The sequence below is a fragment of the Colobus angolensis genome, unplaced genomic scaffold (assembly GCF_000951035.1).
Source record: "Colobus angolensis palliatus isolate OR3802 unplaced genomic scaffold, Cang.pa_1.0 Scaffold102, whole genome shotgun sequence".
Classification (NCBI taxonomy): domain Eukaryota; kingdom Metazoa; phylum Chordata; class Mammalia; order Primates; family Cercopithecidae; genus Colobus; species Colobus angolensis.
The window spans coordinates 6,122,195-6,144,563 of NW_012111142.1; the positions used below are offsets into that span (position 1 = coordinate 6,122,195).

A 22,369-nucleotide genomic window follows, 5' to 3' on the forward strand; every position below is an offset into this window, starting at 1 on the left:
CATTTGTTCAGTAAAACATATATATATATATTCAGTAAAATTTGTGACCAATTTGCACAATACCAGTTTGGTATTGTGATTATATATATGTAATCAGAAAACCAGTTAAAGACACTGAGAATATTAAGCTTTGTTACAGGATTTGATTTTTCATAAGCAAAAATATGTAAAAAAAAAAAAAAAAGGCCGAATAAATCAGCATTAAATAACAGCGAAAACATCCACAAACTCATATCAAAGAGTCCATGTGTTTCCAAAGCTTATAAATACATCACTTGAAAGCTACTTCAGTTAGCTCATGAGCTTCCAGCTCTATCATCCATCTCCCTATCAGAAAAGTCACAGGAGTGCAACCTCTGCTGTCTCTTGACTCCTGTAGATACCCTGAGTTGGTGACTCCTTCCACATCTGGATCTGTTTAGCGATGCCTACACCTAGCTGAGATTCGTTCCCTCGGGAACTGGCTAAGATCTCCCAGTGCTTCCTCCCTGACTCTCTCCTGGTTTTCCACATATACACTATCTCTGTGCTTGCTTTGAAGAGTTGTTGGAGCAGCACTCAACCTCTCCAGCAGCTTGAGTAGCACACGCTCTGATGTTAGAAGTCACAGCTCTTCAAAGAAGCAGAAAATCACTTTTTGTTCTGGGTGGTGTGTTACTTTTAACATGAAGCAGAGAAAATATGTTTCAACCAATGGTGAATAGGGTGCATTTGGTGTGTCTTCCGGGCCTGATATGTCTCCAAGGTCATTTGCTTTGTTGAGTGGTTATTTCAGGAAAATAATTTTTTAAAATCCCAAACACCACAAAACAAAGGCCATGCCAATTTTTTGTGAATAGAAACTGCTCATATATATGAGAAGGCAAGGACTCTTTCAAAATTCCTATAACACTAGCTATTCCATAAGGTACACCAAATTTGAGTTTCCTATTGTACTGATGAGGAAACTGAGGGCCAAGGACTTGAACAAAGAAGATCAATCTCAAGACCTGTATGAAACTTGCTTTCTGCAAGGACCAAGGGACTAGTGGGCTTCTTTGGCTGGCTGTTTGGGCTGGTGAGTACAGTCATTTCTGGGGCTAAAGTGGGAGGCCCATGGCTGGCTCAGGGTGCAAAAGCCACACAGGATCCTGCTGGCCATCTCTTAATGTGCAAGTAAAGGCTACCAAGCAGGAGCTGCCAATTCAAGGGCATTGCTGTGCTATCTGTCCATTGTGCCAACACCTGCCGTCTGGCACTGACAGCGACCCTGCAAAGAAGCCTGGTGGGCAGGTTTCTTTGTGGGCAGATCAGCTGCACAGAGTTAACCTGCCAAAGGTCACACACTGGTATATCTTCAAGACAAGTTCAAACATAAGTCCGATTTCAAAACCTGAGCCCTCTTTACTGCTTTGCAGTGGTAAAAACCATCCAACAAAACATTTAAAATAAAAACAACCACCAAGAAAAAAAAATCCCTAAAACATGCAACTATTCCTGATGGTGAGTATTTATCTTCATCTATCTTTTTTTTTTTTTTCTCTGAGATGAAGTCTCACTCTCTCGCCAGACTGGAGTGCAGTGGCATGATCTCAGCCCACTGTAACCTCTGCCTCCCGGGTTCAAGGGACTCTCCTGCCTCAGCCTCCTGAGTAGCTGGGACCACAGGCGTGTGCCACCATGCCCAGCCAATTTTTTGCATCTTTAGTAGAGATGGGGTTTTGCCATGTTGGCCAGGATGGTCTCGATCTCTTGACCTCGTGATCCACCCGCCTTGGCCTCCCAAAGTACTGGGATTACAGGTGTGAGCCACCAAGCCCAGCCTATATTCATCTACCTTTATGTGTGACCATGTCATTTTCTTACTTTAAAAGTAAGCATTTTTTTGGGGGGGGGGGTTCTGTCTTGTTTTTAATGAACCTAAAATCATCAGCACTTACTGTTTTGAGACTGACGGTTATTACCTAAGCTTCTGCTTCTTTTAAATAATCATATTGCAGCCCTCACCTTTCTGTGCTTCGTTTATCAACTGGAAAGGAGAAATGTTTACATAGTGGGGTACTTAGTCCAACCATGCTGTTAGGCTGCTCATCCCCCACCTCCTCCACCTCTCTTTAGTCCAGTGCTTCAGGCTGATATCGTATCATCAAAAGAAAAATGAGACAGCTAGTCACATGATAGGAGTCAATTGTTACCAGAACAAAAAGGAAATGATACTATCAAGCATAAGGAAGAGATTCCTGGGTTATGTCCTGTTCCTATTTATGAAGGTAGGCACCTAGTGTGGAAGGCATTAGGACCAGGTCAAACCGCAAGTGGCTATTTGTTTTGAAATCTGAGTCAGTGAGGGTGGGAAGGAAACTAGTACCTTACTGAGAAGAGACAGGGTCAGAGTTTAAATCCAAAGACCACGGTTAGGGTAAAAGTGGGAGGATAAGCCACAAGGTTGGTGGTCAGAAGAACAGAGGAGCAAGGACTAGCTTAAGGAACATGGTTCACTATGAAACCACGTATAATGCATGTTGAAACTCCCTTTCTTAATAGTCCTCCATGCGTTTTGCAAAGTCCAGAGTTTGTATCCTAAAAGGATGGGGTGCATATCCTAAAAGGCAAGCTCTGCCACTTCTTGGCTTTGCAACCTTGAGCAAGTTGCTGTTCATTCCTCATTTGGTGAACAGTGATTGAAAGAACTGTTTGACCATAAGGCAATTATTTGGTGCCAGCTTCTGACCTAAGAACTGTTGAGATTTTAAAAAGTAAATAAGCTGCTGCTCCTATCCTCAAAATGTTTTTCCTATAGAGTACATTGAAAACACATGCTATGTCTTATGATAGCCTTGATCTTATTTTCTTCAGTGAAAATTATACTCCCTATTGCTTTCAATGTAGGTTTTAATTCTTTGATTGCATTTTTAGTTGTCTTGTGGTCTTTGCCATTTCTCTTCTTCTCATTCCATTGTCTTTTCATCTTAACTCATTCTTTCCTAATAAGTTTCTGGCCTATTTCATAGAGATAGTTGGATGTTGGAAGACAGCTTGAGGCCAGGAGTTTGAGATCAGCCTTGGCAACACAGTGAGACCCCACCTCTACAAAAAAATTTTTAAAAATTAGCTGGGCATGCTGACATGTGTCTGTGTAGTCTTAGCTACTTGGGAGGCTGAGATGGGAGGACTCCTTGAGTTCAGAAGTCCAAGGTTACAGTGGGCTCTGATTAGGCCACTGCACCACTGCATTCCAGTCTGAGTGACAGAGAGCAAGATCCTGTCTCTTAAAAAAAAAAAATTAAAAATATTCTATTGAATATACCACAAAGTTCTCTAACATTTTCATTTGGTTTCAGTAGTAAATAATTTTCAAGAGGGCTTCCTTTAAGTGTTCACAATGGTATTTCTTTTTCTTTGTATGTAATGGTTTTTCTATGGGGTCACTATTTTTCAACATTAACTAGACAGGTACACATGTTCAGTATTTCCCAGCACACAGCACATGTGATTTGCTCTTATCCCCATTCACTGTATACTTGAATTTGTCTCTTCAGATCTACAGCTAAATGCCAACTGGCAGAGTACAGCAGTTTTTATTTTCTGTAGCTTTGCTGGACTGAGGTAGATCAGCACTACCTGGCTTTCCAAGCCTAGAACTAGTAGTGCAAACTACACCCTTCCTCCCAAGTTTACAGAACTACTAAGGCTTTTCCTACATCTGCCCCATTAACAGATGCTTAGAATGCAAGTCATCACCATTTCTCCTAATTCACACTTCCTGCTTGGGTGGATTCTTGGGCTGGCAGTTTTGAAATGGAATGAACTGAAAGGGTGGCTGGGAACAGGGTCGTGGGGGGATCTAGGAATTTAAACTCACTGGCTGGTTTCCAAAAACAGAACAAAAAACCCAACCATCAGCAGTAAAGTCGAGGGATAGCTGTGCTGTTTTTAGGTTTAAAAGAACCTTGTGCTTTTATGCTAGGGAGCAGAAGGTGGCAAGGTCCAAATTCTTTCCACGGTGGGTCACGCATGACTTTGTTCTTATGTCATATATGATGTTATCAAACAAGTTGCATTCATCATTTAAATTCTAGAAAATCCTCGCAGATTTTCTTTGGGAATATCAATTCTAGTTTTCCTAGTTGAACACCATCCTAATTCCTAAGGCCTGCATGAGTTCATGACTTTTTTGCATTTTTACAAATATTTTCAAGAGAAGCAGAAAAAGACTGCATCAGGGTTTGCCAGCCCAATGCCACATGAAAACAATTCCAAAGTCAGACACGTACTGAGCTCCTTCAGCTTGCACTGATTACTAGAGATCACACTGTAAAATAATTATATACACACATACACACATGTACAATAATTACCTCTCCTACTTTTATGTGAACTTAGGACAGATACTTTTCTTTTTTCTCTGTATTATCTGGGTTTAGCATAGGCCTGCACACAGCAGGTATTCAATAAAAACACAGTGAATGGGTAAATGTTTAACAACGCAAGAAAAGAGTCACCTGAGGGGAGAGTAGAGAACTGGAAGAGTGCAACGCTGGTGAAGCAGGAATATACAGATATCCAGTGGTTTTCCGAGAAAACATTTTCTTTTTATATATTAAGATAAAATGCTAAAGGGAATCTATCATTGGTTAGACAATGATACAAGGAGCCAAAATTGTAGACATTCATGCCATGCTCTCTTCCCGCTAGAATACTGCACATACTATGATTCCCTTGGCCTCAAACCCCCTTCCCAGCTTCACTCAGTGTCAATGTTACTTCCCGTCTGGAGCTCTCCTGACCGCTGGGACCAGGTTGGGCAATCGTCTTCTATGCATCTGGAAAGCTCTGGACAGTGAAGGACACCTGGAGCTTAATACCACCTTTCCATTCCCTGTTTATATATTCTGTCTGCCTCCCAAAGTTCGTGATATTCCTGAGGGCTGGCATTGTGTCTAGTTACTCATATCCCTCACCAACTGTAACCAGGCCTGTATTTGTTTGATGAACAAACATTCTCATAATTATGATACAATGGGAGCTCATCTTTATTTACTTGGATATTAATATTCGTATTAAATACTTACCATATGGATAGTCAGTGTCAGTAGTCATTTAATTCATTTGGTATTAGTAAATTCTTCATACGTTTGTTTTATCTAAAGCAACAAATTACTTCTTTATTATCTCCATATTGCCTATAAATTATAAATAAGTATATACTGAGCACTTACTATGTGTCCAGGGAAACGTTTTAGGGGTCAAAAGAAGAAATTGTACATGGATCTTGCTTTATTGGAATTATCCTGCAATTCTAGATCCCATTAACATTTTCTCAAGCACTCCCCCACCCCCAACCTTAAACATGCTCCATGAAGATAGGTAGTGTTGTACCTTACTCATATCTACAGCAGTGCCTGGCACACACTAGGGACCCAATTAATATTTGCTGAATGAGTGCTGGAGATAGGCATCATTATGGTTTCCAGCAAAAGGATATAACATGATAACAGAAGAATTTCAGGGCCACTATTTTGATGTTTTCCAAAACTAGACTGAAGGAAGGAGACTTGGGGTGAAGTATTTAGCTCAGAATTGCCTTCCTTCTATCTTACTTAGGTCATCTTCTCCTTCCAGTGTTGTGATGCAAATTCATGGAGTGATAGCTATTCCATTGTAGCCTAACCCAAGGACAGTTATAAAGGGAAATCATTGCCAAGAACTATCAAGTGATATATGAGGTATGTGAACAAACATACAACTTTTTAAAAAAGTAAACGCTCATGATTTGTTGTGTAGGCATGCTTCATGGACTCGAGATCAACATAACCTTTGCCATGTCTAATTTTCTTTTCTTTTCACCATGACCCCCTTTTAGTAATAGAAGTTGATCATGTCAGCTAGGTAATGAAAATAAAGTTCAGGTCTTCCGGCTGGCATCATAAAAATATTTAAAACAATCTCAAAAAAACTAACCATAAAACTGTAGTAGTTTGAGTCTTGAATTCTTGATTCCATCAGGCCTGCTCCAATATTATGCAGCTTCCTTTGCATAAGCCTTGCCTTGTTTACAGCCTCCATTCTGAACGCTGCCTTAATGTACCTCACACTCACCTTGTCAGCTTTACGACATTTTCCTGGTTCCTGTATTCATGGCTTATTTTCTTATTTGTGGCCTCACCTGGCCCCTCCTCTAACTTTAACCTGTTCCATCACACCTCAAACATGATTATCTTGGTGTCTAAGATGTTGTTACTTTTACATCTCAGCTGGGGTGGTTGAGAGCTCTCCCACCAAGTTCATCTGGCCCCTCTAGGAGGGTCTAGAATATCCACAGAGGAAGTGACCCTAAAGGGCACTAAGAGCAGGATTTATTCTCCAACATAAGTTATAAATTGTATTCACTTATACCAAAGTTTAATCTGAAATCCTAACTATATTAGTGTAGACTCTGAATAGCCCTGACTCAGAGCCTAGGCAGATGTGTGGCTGCGGCAAGCAAGACCATGGGTGGTAATATTTACTACTGATTTACTGGGCAACCTAAAGATGCAGTTGGAAAATATGACTTTACAGACTGATGTAAATGCCAAAATTACATAGGCATGACTTTTAGCCACTCCACAGGACAAAGAGGCAGCAGTAGCTAAACTAGGAAATGCTGCTTTTAACGCTTTCAAGGTTGGCTCAGAAACAATGAAAACTTTCAGCAGCTCATCCCAGGGAGCAGCAATAGTAATGCATCTGCGCAAAGCTAGTGGGCTGTTGGCCTGTTTTATTTTTTTCTTTTCCTTTTTCCTCACTTTGCTTCTTCCAAACTTTGTAGCCCTTTGGCCTGCCTTCACCCACGTGCAAGGACTAGCTATTACTTACCATGCCCTTTAGTGTCAGATCTGCTAAGGGAGACCGGTTGCCATGGAAATCTGGCCAAACATGTAAATCAACAGTAAGGAAACCCACAGGCTGAGCCTTCTTAATCAGATCCAGGTGACTGTTCAGATATGCATATACACTCTGGCATCTGGAAGAGAAGTGAATTTTATTTTTAAAAGGGGGATAGGGTCAGGGAGCAAATCATTCGATAGAAAGAAACCATTTGTACTTCTGTATCAGTTTCAGGAAGGTAAGCAGGCTTCTAAAAGCTTCAGAGAAGCCAGCCCACTGTACTCTCAAATCACACTGTAGTATCCCCAAGAAAGGTGCCCATCCTAGTAGAAAGGTTTGGAGTCAGAAGACTGGATTCAGGAATGGCTTTACTCTTAGTAGGTGTATGGCCATGAGAATGTTATTCAAACTTTCTGAATCACTCTCTTCTCATCTGTAAAAACAGATATCATAATCCCTGTCCAACTTACCTCATAGGGTTATTGTGAAGATCAAAGTATGTGAAGGCATGGTATTTTGTAAACTGTACAGTACTATACATATGTCAATAATTTATTAAAATCAGTATTCCTAATTGTAATAATGATGATGAGTTGATAAATGGAGAGAAATATAAGTTCCCAGACTCAGGATAGGATTTTGCTAAGGAAAGTGACTGAATGTTTTAAATGCAGTTAGGATCAGGAGTTAGAGACCTGATTTTCAACCTAAACTCACCAAATGACATTGTGTATGCTTTTTCTTTTCTTTTTTTTTTTTTTCTTTTTGAGACAGAGTTTCACTCTTGTTGCCCAGGTGGGAGTGCAATGGCGTGATCTCGGCTCACTGCAATCTCCGCCTCCCAGATTCAAGCGATTCTCCTGCCTCAGCCTCCCTGCCCAGCTAATTTTTGTACTTTTAGTAGGGGTTTCACCATGTTGGCCAGGCTAGTGTCAAACTCCTGACCTCAGGTGATCCACACGGCTCGGCCTCCCAAAGTGCTGGGATTATAGGTGTGAGCCACCGTGCCTGGTTTTTTTCTTCTCTTTAAGTCTCTATTTCTTCATGTGTAGAATGAGGGAGTCAGACCAACTCCTTCATTCTCTACATGTTCAGGTGAAGAGGAAGTGGAGAGAAGATGATGGGTGTGAGAGCACTACTCGGTTCAGATCTTGGTACTACCTCTCCTAGCTCGGTAAAATGGGCCAGTGACTTAACCTCTCTGACCTCCAATTTTCCCACTCATAAAATAGGTTTAATAACACCTCCCTTGCTGGGTTAAATCACACCACATGGCACAAAGATTAAAGCTGGTCAGCCTTCCCCTCTTAAAAGATGCTGCTTTCTAAAAGTTCTGAACCAATGATTTCAAAAGAAAGTGGATATTGCAGCAGTTGGCATCTGTGCTAGTTCCCACTGGGGTCCTTGGAAGTCTCTTTAAAGGTTAAAAACATGGCTTGTATAATGGCAGAAAAAAAAGTATAGGAAATCAATGTCCAAAGGAGGTTAATATCTAAGATACCTAAGGCATTATTTGTTTTGCATTTTAAAAGTGTTTTAGAAGGAAGGCTCAGCGATTTCTAGTTCTAGTTTGTGATTGGGTGAGTGTCCTCATGGATCCCATGAAGTTGCCAAAAGTTTCCTGTACTTGGTGTAGGGAAACAAACCAATGAGTAGAGCAGCGATTTTTAAATTCTCTTTTTACCCCTTTATCAGTAGAACTCCTTTATTAAACAAAAAGTTTATGTAAATATTCAATGTAAAAATATAGAAAAGCAAAGCTGCTCTGTGTGAGCTTGAGTGTGTCAATGTGAATGCATGTATATGTGTGTGTGTGTGCGTGTGATGTGTGCTAGGGTGGAGGTGAAGGCAGCCCTACCGCCCTACCTACCAACAGTTTATTTGCTTCTTGCTGTAATAGCTCATTCTCATCTGCAAAAATCTTCTTTCTTAGATCATATTGGCAGGAATAAGATATTACTGGGAAAAGGCTTAACAACTACAGTTAACACCAGCTGCCATTCCCTAAGTGTACACCAGACCTCCCAGCACTGCCCAGTGCGGGAGGTATCACTAACATCCCTTTACAGAGGAGATGCTTCAAGAGGTAAAGAGACAGGTTTGAGTCCAGCTTTAAACCCTTCTCCTTGTGATTCTGAAGCCATGGGCTCTCTGTATCTTAGGTCAGAAATTGTTCATCAAAGCCTGAAAAACTCAAACCCTGTTTTAGAATGATTCTATTATGGCTTCAGGAAAGGATCCTCTGAAGCCTCCATACAAGGTAGAGCCAGAACAACATATCAGGGAACATGAATATGATAACCTCTTGGTTTTCCATCTCTTTGCTCTCTCTGCTCCTGGTCCAATGGGAATCACATTCACAAGACAAGCCTCGAGAACATCTTTTCTAGCCAGAAGTCAAGAGTTTGCACTAATTCTTGTGACTTTCCACGTCAGAATAGCCACTGCTTTTAAAGCCAAGGTTTTTTTTTTTTTTTTTGGAAACACATGTCTATAAATCTTTTCATTCTGCCTCTCAAGGAATCTCTGAGCAGGGCATTTGGTTTCAGACATCTGGGTCAATAAGAACCTATAGGGCTAATTAGTATTGATTCGTCATTGTCTCATTTACTGCAGGTCTTTGCAAACAGTGAGATTCATTTAGCCTCTACATATATGTCCACTCATGCACTAATGAGATCCCTGGGGGATGGGGCATATGCTTACCCCTTTGACTCCTAACCTCCTTGCAGCTGTATGTTTATTCTTTGAATGCAGCCATTCCCCTACATGTTTTTTCAATTATACCTTACCATGTGTGCTATCTGAGTATATCACTCAAAATGAAATGCACTTGGAAGACATTAAACTAACTAATACATATCATTATTCACATAATTTTAACCTTGCATGATACCTTTTTTGGTTCTGACTTTGTTTCATTTTGTATGTTTTATCAATTCTTTCTCAAATGGCAGCCTGCCTTCTTCTAGCTAGGGAATCACATGTTAACTGTGATCCCAAGTGGATCGCTCTCCCTCTCTCTCATGAACCCCAGGCTGATATATTCTGTTTCAGAGGGAGAAATTTTTGCTGTCCGCATCCCTTTGGGTATCATGAAGAAAATATAGTTTCAATGATCATAAAGTGACTTCACCATGTACCAGCTGGATGATCAGGTAGGCAAACCCTCTCTGAGCCTATTTGCTTTTTTTACTATTGGAGCTAATACTGTCTACTTAAAGCCTGCTATGAAGATTAAACATAGAGCCCTGAGCACTATAAAATGACAGGTTTATCAGTAAATAGTTTCCTCTTCTTTGCCATCATAAGAAACTCATTTCTAGTTTTTTAAAAATCCAAGAATCAAAGAAGATGTTTTTTCGAATCTTATTGCTTGTAATCTTAAATGCAGACAGCATCCTGGAAACCTCTCATGTCCTCTCCCTCTCCATAAATCACCTAATTCTTTGGGTTCGCAGGCTGCCCAGAGACTATGGTGGCCATACTCTTAAACCAAAAAATCAGAATACATGATATAACAAAATATACTTGTGCCCTTTCTAGCAGTAAGACAAAGTCTTAGAAAAGAAGCTTCCATATTGTCTGTGTCTAGTTCCTTACTTCTTTTTTTTTTTTTTTTGAGATGGAGTCTCTCTCTGTTGCTAGGCTGGAGTGGAGTGGCGTGATCTCAGCTCACTGAAACCGCTGCCTCCTGGGTTCAAGTGATTCTCCTGCCTTAGACTCCCGAGTAGATAGGACTACAGGCGTGTGCCACCATGTCCAGCTAATTTTTTTTTTGTATTTTTAGTAGAGTCGGGATTTCACTATGTTGGCCGGGATGGTCTTGATCTCCTGACCTCATGATCCACCCGTCTCGGCCTCCCAAAGTGCTAGTATTACAGGTGTAAGCCACCGCTCCCAGCCTAGTTCTTTACTTCTTAACCCAATACACTATGCATTCTGCCTGCTCCATTCTACTGAAACTGGTCCCACCATGAGGAACAATACCCTCTTTGTTGTTAATGCCGATGAACCATTTTGGGCATTTTACACCATTTGACCACTCCTTCCTCATTTGTTCTTGTTTCTGAAACACTATTCTCTCTTGATTTTCCTTCCTCCTCTTTGGCTGGTTCTTCTGCACTTGTTTATTAAACACATGACATCTTCCAGAGATCTACTGTCTTTGACTATTTTCTTACTCTTTATCTCCTCTTGGCTGATCCTATCCTCTTCTTATGGCTCCAGTTACCATCTAGTGCTGAGGACTTTCAAATATATGACCTTAACTCCTATCCATTTATCTCTTATGAGTTCCAGGTCAAGTATTCAACCACTCTTTAAGTGCCTCCTCTTAGATGTCCAAAGACAAGTCAACTAAGAATGTCCAATCAGGCTTTCTGTATTTTTTCCTGATTGATTCTTCTACAATGCATCTTTGATTATCACTCCCATGCCTATCTAAAACCCTTCAGATGGACATAGCCTTCCAGACATGCTGGAATATAGAGAATATGGGGACTGAGAACAGGAATAGGCATCTTATGACCTCCCTACACATGCTCCATGCCAGGCACTGTGCTGAGCTACTGGTAACCAGTTGGGAGGTAGAAAATAAGAGGATTTATGTCCTAAATCGGCACAGACCCTTGGTCTTCTAGAGAAGACCCCAATGCCCTGAGCACTTTCTTTTATTTGCATGCAAAACAGAAGCCAAAGAAACGTATAATAATATCCAACGAATTTCTGTAAGAAATTTTTCTGAACTTAGAGCCATTAAGAATTTACTGATTATCTTTGCATACCACAGGGGATGAAAGGTGTTAATATTATCACACTGACTGCCCTAGCTCAGGGAAGGCTAAGTAAATATTCAGTGATAGACTCAATGCCCCAGTTGTCAGAATGAGGGTCCAAGGTTTAAAAAGCCATAAAGGCAAAAAGGGGACTCTGAATACAAAAGAGCAGAATGGAAAGAGAGAAAAATTTTTAGAAGTGAAGTCTCAGAGCTCCCAATAATCCTCATTTCCTCATCTATAATTAAATGAGATAATACACGTGAAACTATTATCACTAAGCACAGTGCCAAACATATGCAAATTCTTAATAAATGTACTTGTCGATGCCAAGCCCAGGCCAGCTCCGGTGAAGTTAGACCCTCGGAACTGGTCTTGGACTGCCAGGGCATGACCCCTTCGGTGACCCCCGCTGACCATGGCAATGTTTCATGACGAGGTGGAAATAGAGGACTTCCAACATGACGAGGACACGGAGACATATTTCTATCCCTGCCCATGTGGCAATAACTTCTCCATCACCAAGGAAAATTTGGAGAATGGGGACGACGTGGCAATGTGTCCTAGCTGCTCTCTCATTATAAAAGGGATTTATGACAAAGATCAGTTTGTGTGTGCAGAAACAGTCCCGGCCCCTTTAGCCAACATAGAATTAGTTAAGTGCTGAAGAAGCCTTCAGGAATCCAAATCCTGAACAGTTGGAAATGAGCCCAGATAGAAATATCAAATGCAAAGCTACTGGCTTCACAGAGACAACCATTTGTGATTTGCTGTTCTGTGAGAGTGTGGATTCTTTCCATCAACTGCTGATTTCATCTTCAGGAAGCAAGTCCATAACACGACATATCTGGATTTTGTGCTTAGAACCTTAAATTGGAAGCATTCTTAATGATCCATCTAAATTTAAAAGAAGATAATTTCAAAACAGTAAAAAAAAAAAAAAAATTTTCTTGTCCTCCTTTTCCCCTTTCTTTGCTTGAGGGGGATTTGCACAGCCTTTAATGAGAAACTTTAAATATATCTGAAATTCGCGATATAGAGGACTAGTGAATTTTAAGAAATTGGTATTCAGTGGGATTATGGGAATTACCAAAGCAAAATAAGTTTGAGGAATAAATCAAATCAAGAAAAATTAGCTGTCCTCAGAGCAATAACAGAAAAATTCAGTGAAGGTAGGGAAAAAAAAAAAGGTTGAGGAAAAAAATGTGCACCAGCACAACAAAGACAATCTTAATGGGTTTGAAACCAATGTTCTATATCTCCTTATTTATCTACAATTTTCCTTAGAGCATTTATCAGTGGTTGGCTATATATGTATATATGTATATGTACATAGTATGCATATTTGCATATATGTACTGCATGTATATATGTGTATGTGTGTGTATATTTTTATGAAAGCAAAGACTTTGTTTGCTTGGTTCATTCACGTTTCACAAATGCTCAAAAGATACTCATCAGACAGATGAGCCAGAGACCCTGGATTTTAACTTCTGCTTTGCTGCCAACCTTGAATCTAGCACTTGTGGATTATGCCAAAATGTTCTCACTAAACCCTGTTGTCACCAGAACCTAATTCAGAGACACTGTAAGTTAAGAACCTCTAAGAGAATCAAGTTTAGAGGAAAAGAGTCAAAATTTATGATCAACATAAGGTGATCTCTGCTAAAGAGTGAAATATCTGCAAATTTGGCCCCACATAAAGAGAAACTTTGGTTACCAGTTACATGTACAGGCACATCTAGTTCTTGTTTACTTAATTTATAAGCTTGCAAAACACTTCTCTTCAGAGATGGGACCTAAGAGGATTATTGTAAATCAAGAGTATAAAATACTCAATCTGTTTATCAACACTTGTTTCCACAGTTTCAAACAGGATTTGCTGACCCTGAGTTCTGAGATAGGGGTGACCTGCATTGCTGTTTTCAGAAAGTCCCAAGTTACAGCAAAAGAGACACATGGTTCTTGATTCAGAAGGATTTGTCCTCCCTTCCAAACAGCTAACTTCATTTTAAGAACAGCTATGCCTGTTTCTAAGACCTGAAGTATAAACGGTCCCATAGTTTTAGAATATTGTACTCATAGATCTAATAAGATACAGATGCACTTTCCTTTGTAAGACAATAAAAGAAAAGTGGAAGGAAACAGAACTGACATTTACTGAATACCTACTAAGTATCTGGGCTGGTCATAAAAGAGTCATCAAAATATAGACAGAAATGAAGTCAAGAGCATAGCTGAGATCATCTTGGAAGAGATGGCAAAGAGAGAAGAGGGCCAGGAAGCTAGCTATGATAAACATTAATGTTAATGGTCAAGAAAAATCTCTAAACTCAAGAAAAGCACGTTAGGAAGGAGGAATCAGAGATGTAGGAAGAAAACAGAGGGGGTGACATTCCAGAAAGTCAAGGAAAGAGAATGTTAAAAGGAGGAAAAAGCGATCAATGATGTCCCATGCTGCTGAGAACTCAAGAAAGGGGAATAAAAAAACATCCTATGGACTTAGCAAAATAGAGGTCACTGATAAGCTTAATATGAAATGTTTCAGAGGGCTGATGGTGACAGAATCAAACTGGAGTGGGCAAGGAAGGAGTAGGAAGAGGGGAAGTAGAGACCAAGAGTATAGGTGATACTTTGGAGAAACTCCACTCTAAACAGAAGGAGAAATACAGGGAAGTAGCTGGAAGTGCCTTGAAGTTATGCGAAAAGAGGTGGGATTTAAAACCAGTTCTGACTCCACCACTGAATTCTGTAAGTTGCTGCTTCGGAACCACCCTATACTGTTGTTTCTCTGAGTCTGCATGCTAATCCATAAATTCTTCCTTCTTTTTATTATGATTTTCAACAGAAGCTACTCATTGAAGTTCATCTATAGAAGAAAGTTCTGGAAGTTTTGAGTATGTCACTGCAAAACCAAATATTCACTAAGTTTGTGTTACACACTAAAATGTTCACATATAGACATTCCAGTGACCTGCTTTCATCCTATTAATGACTGTAAAATGAAGTATGTAGGGTAGTAGAATTGTAATTTACAGATGAAGAATCTAGTAGTCATTGAGACATTCAGGGTAGAACAGGTACAAGAACCCAAGGCCTCTAATTCCCAGTCCCTGTCCTTGCTATTCCTCCATGCTTTCCATAAGAAGGCAGGCAGGGTATGAATGACTGACGTCTGCAGCTTGAACCCAGATCAGCCACCACCAAAACTTCCTCCTCTTACAATCATTAGTAGTAATAATAGTAGTTGACATGGTTTGGCTGTGTCCCCATGAAATCTCATCTTGAATTGTAGTTCCCATAATCCCCATGTGTTATGGGAGGTACCTGGTGGGAGGCAACTGAATTATGGGGGTGGTTACCCTCATGCTGTTCTTGTGATAGTGACTTCTCACGAGATCCGATGGTTTCATAAGGGGCTTTTCCTCCTTTTGCTCAGCCCTTCTCTCTTTTGCTGCCATGTGAAGAAGGATGTGTTTGTTTCCCTTTCCACCATGATTGTAAGTTTCCTGATGCCTCTCCAGCCCAAAGAACTGTGAGTCAATTAAACCGCTTTCCTTTATAAATTACCTAGTCTAAGGTATTTCTTCACAGCAGTGCAAGAATGGACTAATAGAGTAGTAGTGGTCATCATCATTGTCATAATTCAGATTACAAAGCCCCGCCAAATATATTACCTCTTCTAAACTCAAAATAAATCCTGAGAGGTGTCACGGGCTGATTCTCCATTACTATCCTATGTTACAATGAGGAAAATGGGTTTCACACAATGATACACGTTGGAGCTGAGATTTGAATCCACGTCTCCAAACTATAAATCTAGTGTTATTTTCTTTGGCTTAGTGGTTTATAAATGCTTAATCCCTTTAAGAAAATATTGACTGTTAGGGCCCCCTTCACAGAAATAGACGCAGAATTATGTAATCAGCAAAACAGTACATAACTTCAAGAGGCTCATTGATGATCTGAAATTAGGAATCCCTTTTCTAGGTTATATGGTCTCTATGCCAACTAATATGCTAGTTGATAGGGTTATGTGACATAATCCCTCTCAACGGTAATTGTAATTCATGACTAATTGCAAGGGCAATGTAACTAAAGACTCCTAGAAGGGAATGCCTATGAAGCTTTTCTCAAACTCCTTGTCAAGATCAGTCCTCCTTTTCTACACACCCTGATAATGTACTACTTATATTTTAGTACAGTATGCATTTATTCTACTCTGTGTAGGTGTGCTGATCCCATCAGAATGTAAGCCACTTAGTGGAATGGAAATGTCTAATATACTAACTACAACAATCATTTATTTATTCATTTTTTATTATACTTTAAGTTCTAGGGGACATGTGCACAATGTGCAGGTTTGTTACATATGTATACATGTGCCATGTTGGTGTTCTGCACTCATTAACTCATCATTTACATTAGGTATTTCTCCTAATGCTATCCCTCTCCCATTCCCCCACCCCACAACAGGCCCCGGTATGTGATGTTCCCCAACAATTACTTTTATCATTACCATTTTTTAGTTGAACACCTATTACAGCTTGACTCTTAATCATCACTCTGTGTCACCCACTATTCTAATTCATTTAATTTTCTCAACAACCTTATGAAATGTTTACTATTATTCCCTTTACAGTGAAGTACTAAGGCACAGAGGTTAAGTAAATAGCCCAGACACACAAAGTGAATAAGGGGCAAAGCTGAGGCAAAGGCAATTTGGCTTCAGAGTCTATTAGTGGCCACCTTAGACTATCTCTCTTTTGTCCTGTGCTAGCTACCTGGGTTTCTCTGATAATTCTATAAAAAGTATCTTACTTTACTTAAACTGCCTGACAACTAAGCATTATCAGCATGAAAATTCATTCATTATTTTTTTAAAGTTTTTATTTCAAAATAATTTTAGATTTACACAAGTTACAAAAATGGTAGATAGAGTTCGCTTTTACTCTTCACCTAAGAAATTACCATAAATAACAATACTATTAATCTCTATTTGAATTTCAGCAGTTTTCCTCCACCAATATCCTTTTTCTGGTCCAGAGTTGAATCCATGATTATATATTGCTTATAGTTGTGGTACCTCCCTAAGTCTCCTCCAATCTAGGACAGTTCTTCAGTATTTAAGTTTCTTAATTTTCCTTTGGAGCAAACTGGCTAATAGCTTTGTGGGATGTCAATCTAGGTTTGTCTGATGCTTTCCATGTTTACATTGAGTTTAATCATTTTGGGCAAGAACATGGCAGAAATGATGTTGTATCCTTATCAGTGCATCATAAAAGGAGATACGTGACATCACAACATGTTATTGCTGGTGTTGTTAACTTTCGTCACTTGGGTAAGGTGGTGTCTGCCATACTTATGTACTACTGGAAAGTTATTATTTTCCTCTTCATCTTAATTAGTATCTTGTGCTGAAATCCTCTGGGTTTATGAAAATATCCTGCTTCCCACTTTTACTCACTAATTTTAGCATCCATTTATGATTCTTGCCTACAACATTTATCTGTGTAGTGTTTACCTAATGATGATTTTCTATGTCCATGATTTCTTCTACATTTATTAATTGTAAGGCTACTGTCCTGACAGTGAAGAGGAAGACCTGTCATTTCTTCCTGGTTTATTTCCTTCTTCAGTAATTTACTTATGGAGTTATTTACTTATGGACTTATTTTATGCTATTACTGTTTATTTTATCCTAAGTAGGCCACTGAGAGATTCTTAAAGCTGGTTCCAATGTACTTTAACAATCCCTTGTTGAGTAACTTCTTTCTTTCTGGCACCATAATTTTACTGCCCCAGCACAGACTCAGCCATCTTTCTAAGAAGTTCTGATTACTTTTATTGGAGAAATGGGAGGGAGAATGGTACTTAGAATCCAGTACCTGTGAGCTAGGTACACACATTGCTACTATTGGGCCATTGCTTCCAGGCTATCTCAGCAGACAGAGCTAGGGAGTACAGGCATGTATATTCACGCATGAATATACATATCTATATTTACTTATATTTATATCCAGCTGTGTGTGTGTGTGTGTGTGTGTGTGTGTGTGTGTGTGTATATATATATATATATATATAAAATCATAAGTTGATACTGACACCATAAGGTTCATTCTAACCTTTTCCTTTTCCCGTTTGTGAGGAACCTGGCTCTCATTATCCACAATATATTGATTTCTTCAATTCTAACCTTTTCCTTTTCCCATTTGTGAGGAACCTGGCTCTCACTATCCACAATATATTGATTTCTTCGCTCAACTGTAGCATACACATAAAGAGTTGTCACTATAGCTAACATATATACCTATGAAAAACAAATTTACCAATTAGAATCTAGTATTTATGGATGGTTATATTCTCTTTAGCCATATGGCATATAGTTAAAATATTATTTCCCAAAGTTACTTAGGTTCTGTTCTGTTCTGTTCTTTTCCCAACCCCGTTTGTAATACAGGAGTTTCAGTTTTTACGGTGCGCATTTCATTTTGCCCACGCCAGCATACACACATATCCTGGCTATCTATCTATCATCTATTTATCGGGGTATCAGGGACATGAGGCATCACAATGATTCGAAGAGTTATAGTTATATAAAAAGGTATACTCAGAGAAGTGTCATTTCTTCCTACTACCATGGTCCCATTCCCACATTCTTTCTACCCTATTCCTACCCACCCCCTATAGGTAACTAATCTTATTATTTTCTGGTTTAAACTTCCTTTTTTTTTTTTTTTTTTTTGAGATGGAGTCTCAATGAGCTGGAGTGCAATGGTGCAATCTCTGCTCACTGCAACATCCAACTCCTGGGTTTGAGCAATTCTCCTGCCTCAACCTCCCGAGCAGCTGGATTATAGCCACACACCACCACGCCCAGCTAACTTTTGTATTTTTAGTAGAGATGGGGTTTCACCATGTTGGCCAGGCTGGTCTCGAACTCTGACCTCATGATCTGCCTGCCTCGGCCTCCCAAGGTGCTAGGATTACAGGAGTGAGTCACCGCGCCTAGCCACTTCCTGTATGTCTTTTATAAAAACAAATAGATACACATTTATTTTCTTATGTCTTTCTTTTCATATGAAAGGGAGTATACTGTAAATACTTTTTTGCACTCGGCTTGCTTCAAAATATTCTAGAAATCACTCCGCATCAGTTATTATCTTCAGTTTTACAGATGAAGAGACAGGCATAAAGAGGTTAAGTAACTAGCTTAAGGTCCTATATCTATTAAGGAGTAAGGCTGGGATGTGAAACTAAGAAGTTTTGACTCCAGAATCCATAGTCCTCCTTCTACATCAGAGTTTCTTATCCATAGTCCCTGGGTGTATCCTTGGGGAATCTCTAGGTTCTCTAAGTTCTCTGACATCATTTAAAGAATTAATACATGGACCTTCTGGATCATCCAGATGACTATCTTTCAAGCACTAAAGGCATTTTCATTGTCCATAGGACCTGAAAATCACCCAACTGCCCAACATAAATGCTCTCAATGCAGTCACACAAGGAAAGCTTTAGATGGAACAGAGACAGCAGTTACCTGGCTGTGGCCTTTACTTGTAGTTCTGGAAAAGCAGCATGGCCTTCTACCATGTGGTCTATCTGAAAAATAAGAGATATGGGTCAATTTTACAGCTTCTCTAATTTATGTATAAGATAGAAAAATTTATATTAAAATGAGTATGTTTCTTTCAACTCTTTGTCCATATGGGATCCAAGAACATTAAAATGCCAATGTAGCAAGAGTGCCTCAGCTAAAAGAAATTTAGCTTTGATTAACCTAGTGCTAGCCTCTTAAATATACAAAATAAAGAAGTTTAGAGTGAAGAGCAAAAGGAAATGAAATTCCCAAGGCTAAACTGGTAGCAGTAGGTTAGCATTAGGTCCAAGAATGAGGAGTAAGAAAGAAAGGGTAACTTATGTCAAATGGTGGGGGGTCTGAGTGTTAAAAGCACTAATCTTTTCTGGATCACATCATTTCCCCTTCTTGATCCAGGCTGTCATCCCTGGGCAATGTCAAACTTCGAATTACTCACTGTGTCTTACTAATGGAGAAGCTGAATGAAAGAGACTATGATGAGGGTTTTTGAAAAAACCCTCATTAAAAAGAATTTTTTTGAAACCCTCAGTTTAAAAGAAAAATGAGATGCCCCAGAGCTGTCAGGAGAAACTCTCCTGACTGAACAATTGTCACATGGGAAACACAGCTCTCCAAGGACAGAAATGTCTGAGCTCTGCAGACAATCATCCTCTCATTTGACATCCCAGGTCTAGGATCTTATTCCTTAATCCACTTGGTGGCTCTAAACAAAATAGTACAAAATACATATCAGGGACAGAAATGTTTCTCCATGCAGTTACTCTGCTTGCCATAACACACCCAAGCAACACTGTGCTTGAGTTCCTGAACCTCATCTATGTATTTTCTGAATGTTTACTTGAGTTTCTAGGATGCTAAAACAACCATTCTGATAGATTTATTTTCATTCCAACTAGGAAAAGACTTGCTCTTTTGGCTGCACAGGGATAGGCTCTCTGAGCATGTTTCCTGAGAGCTAGGGCTGTGTAAAGAACAAGATAATTTGTTCAGGAGCCACAGAGGCCAGGGTTGGGTTCTGGCTCTGAATTTCACTAGCTGAGTGACTTTGTGCAAGTCACTAAACTGTTTTGAACCTCCATGGCCTCCTTTTAAACAGAATTTCTAGGAAGCTAAGTGGGTCTACTTGATATGGTTTGTCTGTGTCCCCACCAAAATCTCATCTTGAATTGTAGCTCCCATAAATCTCACATGTTGTGCGAGGGACCCAGTGGGAGACAACTGAATCATGGGGGCAGTTTCCCCCATACTGTTCTCGTGGTAGTGAATAAGTCTCATGAGATCTGATGGTTTTATAAGGGGTTTCCTCTTTCACTTGGCTCTCATTCTCTCTTGTCTGCCGCCATGTAAGATGTGCCTTTCGCCTTCTGCCATGATTGTGAGGCCTCCCCGGCCACGTGGAACTGTGAGTCCATTAAACCTCTTTTCTGCATAAATTACTCAGTCTTAGGTATGTCTTTATCAGCAGCATGAAAGCGGACTAATACACTACTATAGTGCCAACAGTAGTATAAATGATATCATGTGAAATATACTGACTCATTTCCCATACATCAGTACTAACTTAAGCATTGTACACACATGACTCTACTTCATTTATTCCTTACGGCACTCCTATGAAGGAGATACTATTCTTCATTATGGAGATGAGGAAACTGAGATCAAAGAGATTTAATATCTTGCCCAACATCACAGAAAAGTAATGACAAATCTAGGTCTCAAACTGAGGTCTCTATATTTTAAGACCTTGTTCTTAACCACCATGTCATATTGTCTACTGAACTTCCATGTATAAGTTGTTGAATACCACTGGTGCAGTTTTTGTGGAAATGTTTCAAAATGATATAAAAGACACGGGTCATTTCAATGAAAAAAAAAAAAACCACGCAGTTATTGAATATTTATATCCTTCGGGTTCAACTCTGCATTACTGTGATGAAGCATATCCTCATCACACTCTGGATCCCCTGAGTTTGCAATCCATTGTGAGCACCAAGATAAACTCACTGGGAACAGTAATGGATAATTAAAGGCATTACTTGATTTGATGCTAATTTTTATGGGAAGTGCTTTAGGAGTTCAGAGAAGAAAGATTTAAATGAGCTTCCAGGAGTAAGCTAGAACCTAGCATGTGTGGTGTAAGCATGAATGCAGTCATTTAGTATTTACTAAATGCCTAATGTGCTGCCAGGAACTGTGCACCTACGTTCTGGAGATACACTGAAAAATAAGAAATAGTTATGATGCATAGTAGCATAAAGTGAGAGATCAATCATTTGGCAATTATTATATGGTTGGAGTAGGCGAAGCTTCAGCTGAAAGGCCAAAAATAGGTAGAGTTTGGAGGAGTAGAGGGCTAGAGGCAAGGCATGACTGAAAGGAGGCTGGTTAGTAGAGACATGAAGATGGAAAGACATATATGATTTGAATGGTAAGGGAATAGTTTAGCCTCATGCCTGGATATCATGGGTGGTCAATAAAGGTTTGTGGAATAAATGTGGGATGAGTGAACCACAGGAAAAGCATGGACAGCACCATGTACTACTTCTCCTTGGTGGCACTTACCACACTTTGCATTTGTATCTATTTGTGCTGGGCATACATTGGTTATAGGATTACTGTATGTTAAATTACAGAATTAGTAAAATGGTGAAAATATGGATGAACAAAGAAGGCAAAGGCAGACAGTGTGTCTTGAATGTCATAAGTGTTTATACTTTTATTAAAGGTCATAAAAATTATTCTGATTTGGAGAGAAAAATGATGAAAAGTTAAGAAAAATGTGGTAATATATGAAGGACAGGGAGATGACCAGGCATAGAGAACAGAAAATGCAGACAAAGATCACAGGCTGGCAATGAGAATATAAGGCACAGATATTTTCTATCCTTACTCTACTGTAGCATTTATCAAGTTGTTTTACAATCCTTAGTTATATGTCTGTCTCCTACCCTATACTCTGAGCTCTTTCAAAGCAAGAGCATCATTATTTTCCACTCCTCAGAATCAGAGCAATGCCTGACATCTGTAACAAATGAATGAATGAGCCATATTTTGTAACAATTAAAAATGCTGACCAAAATACAGGAAATAATTCTCTGAAGACACTGGAAAGTGGCCAAAACCAGGTAGAAACTGGAGAGGA

At 39.5% G+C, this 22,369-nt stretch overlaps 2 protein-coding genes across 5 annotated transcripts in view; one reads left to right on the plus strand and one right to left on the minus strand.

The window, feature by feature from the left end:
* Nucleotides 1-22,369, minus strand: part of FGGY (FGGY carbohydrate kinase domain containing) — a 441,241-nt gene that overhangs the window by 113,150 nt on the left and 305,722 nt on the right. For 3 of the 4 annotated variants that reach the window (XM_011941258.1, XM_011941265.1, XM_011941273.1), the window contains 2 exons: nt 19,168-19,229; nt 6,838-6,985 (listed from right to left, as the gene is read on the minus strand). In XM_011941258.1, the coding sequence (XP_011796648.1) occupies nt 6,838-6,985; nt 19,168-19,229 (210 nt within the window). Of the gene's footprint in view, nt 1-4,481; nt 4,569-6,837; nt 6,986-19,167; nt 19,230-22,369 lie in introns of all 4 variants that reach the window. The other variant, XM_011941249.1, reaches the window with a different exon arrangement.
* LOC105511143 (DPH3 homolog) lies at nt 12,046-12,550 on the plus strand. Its single transcript, XM_011941236.1, has 2 exons — nt 12,046-12,149; nt 12,225-12,550. The coding sequence occupies exons 1-2, from the start codon at nt 12,046-12,048 to the stop codon at nt 12,292-12,294; spliced, it is 174 nt and encodes a 57-aa protein (XP_011796626.1). The 3' UTR covers nt 12,295-12,550.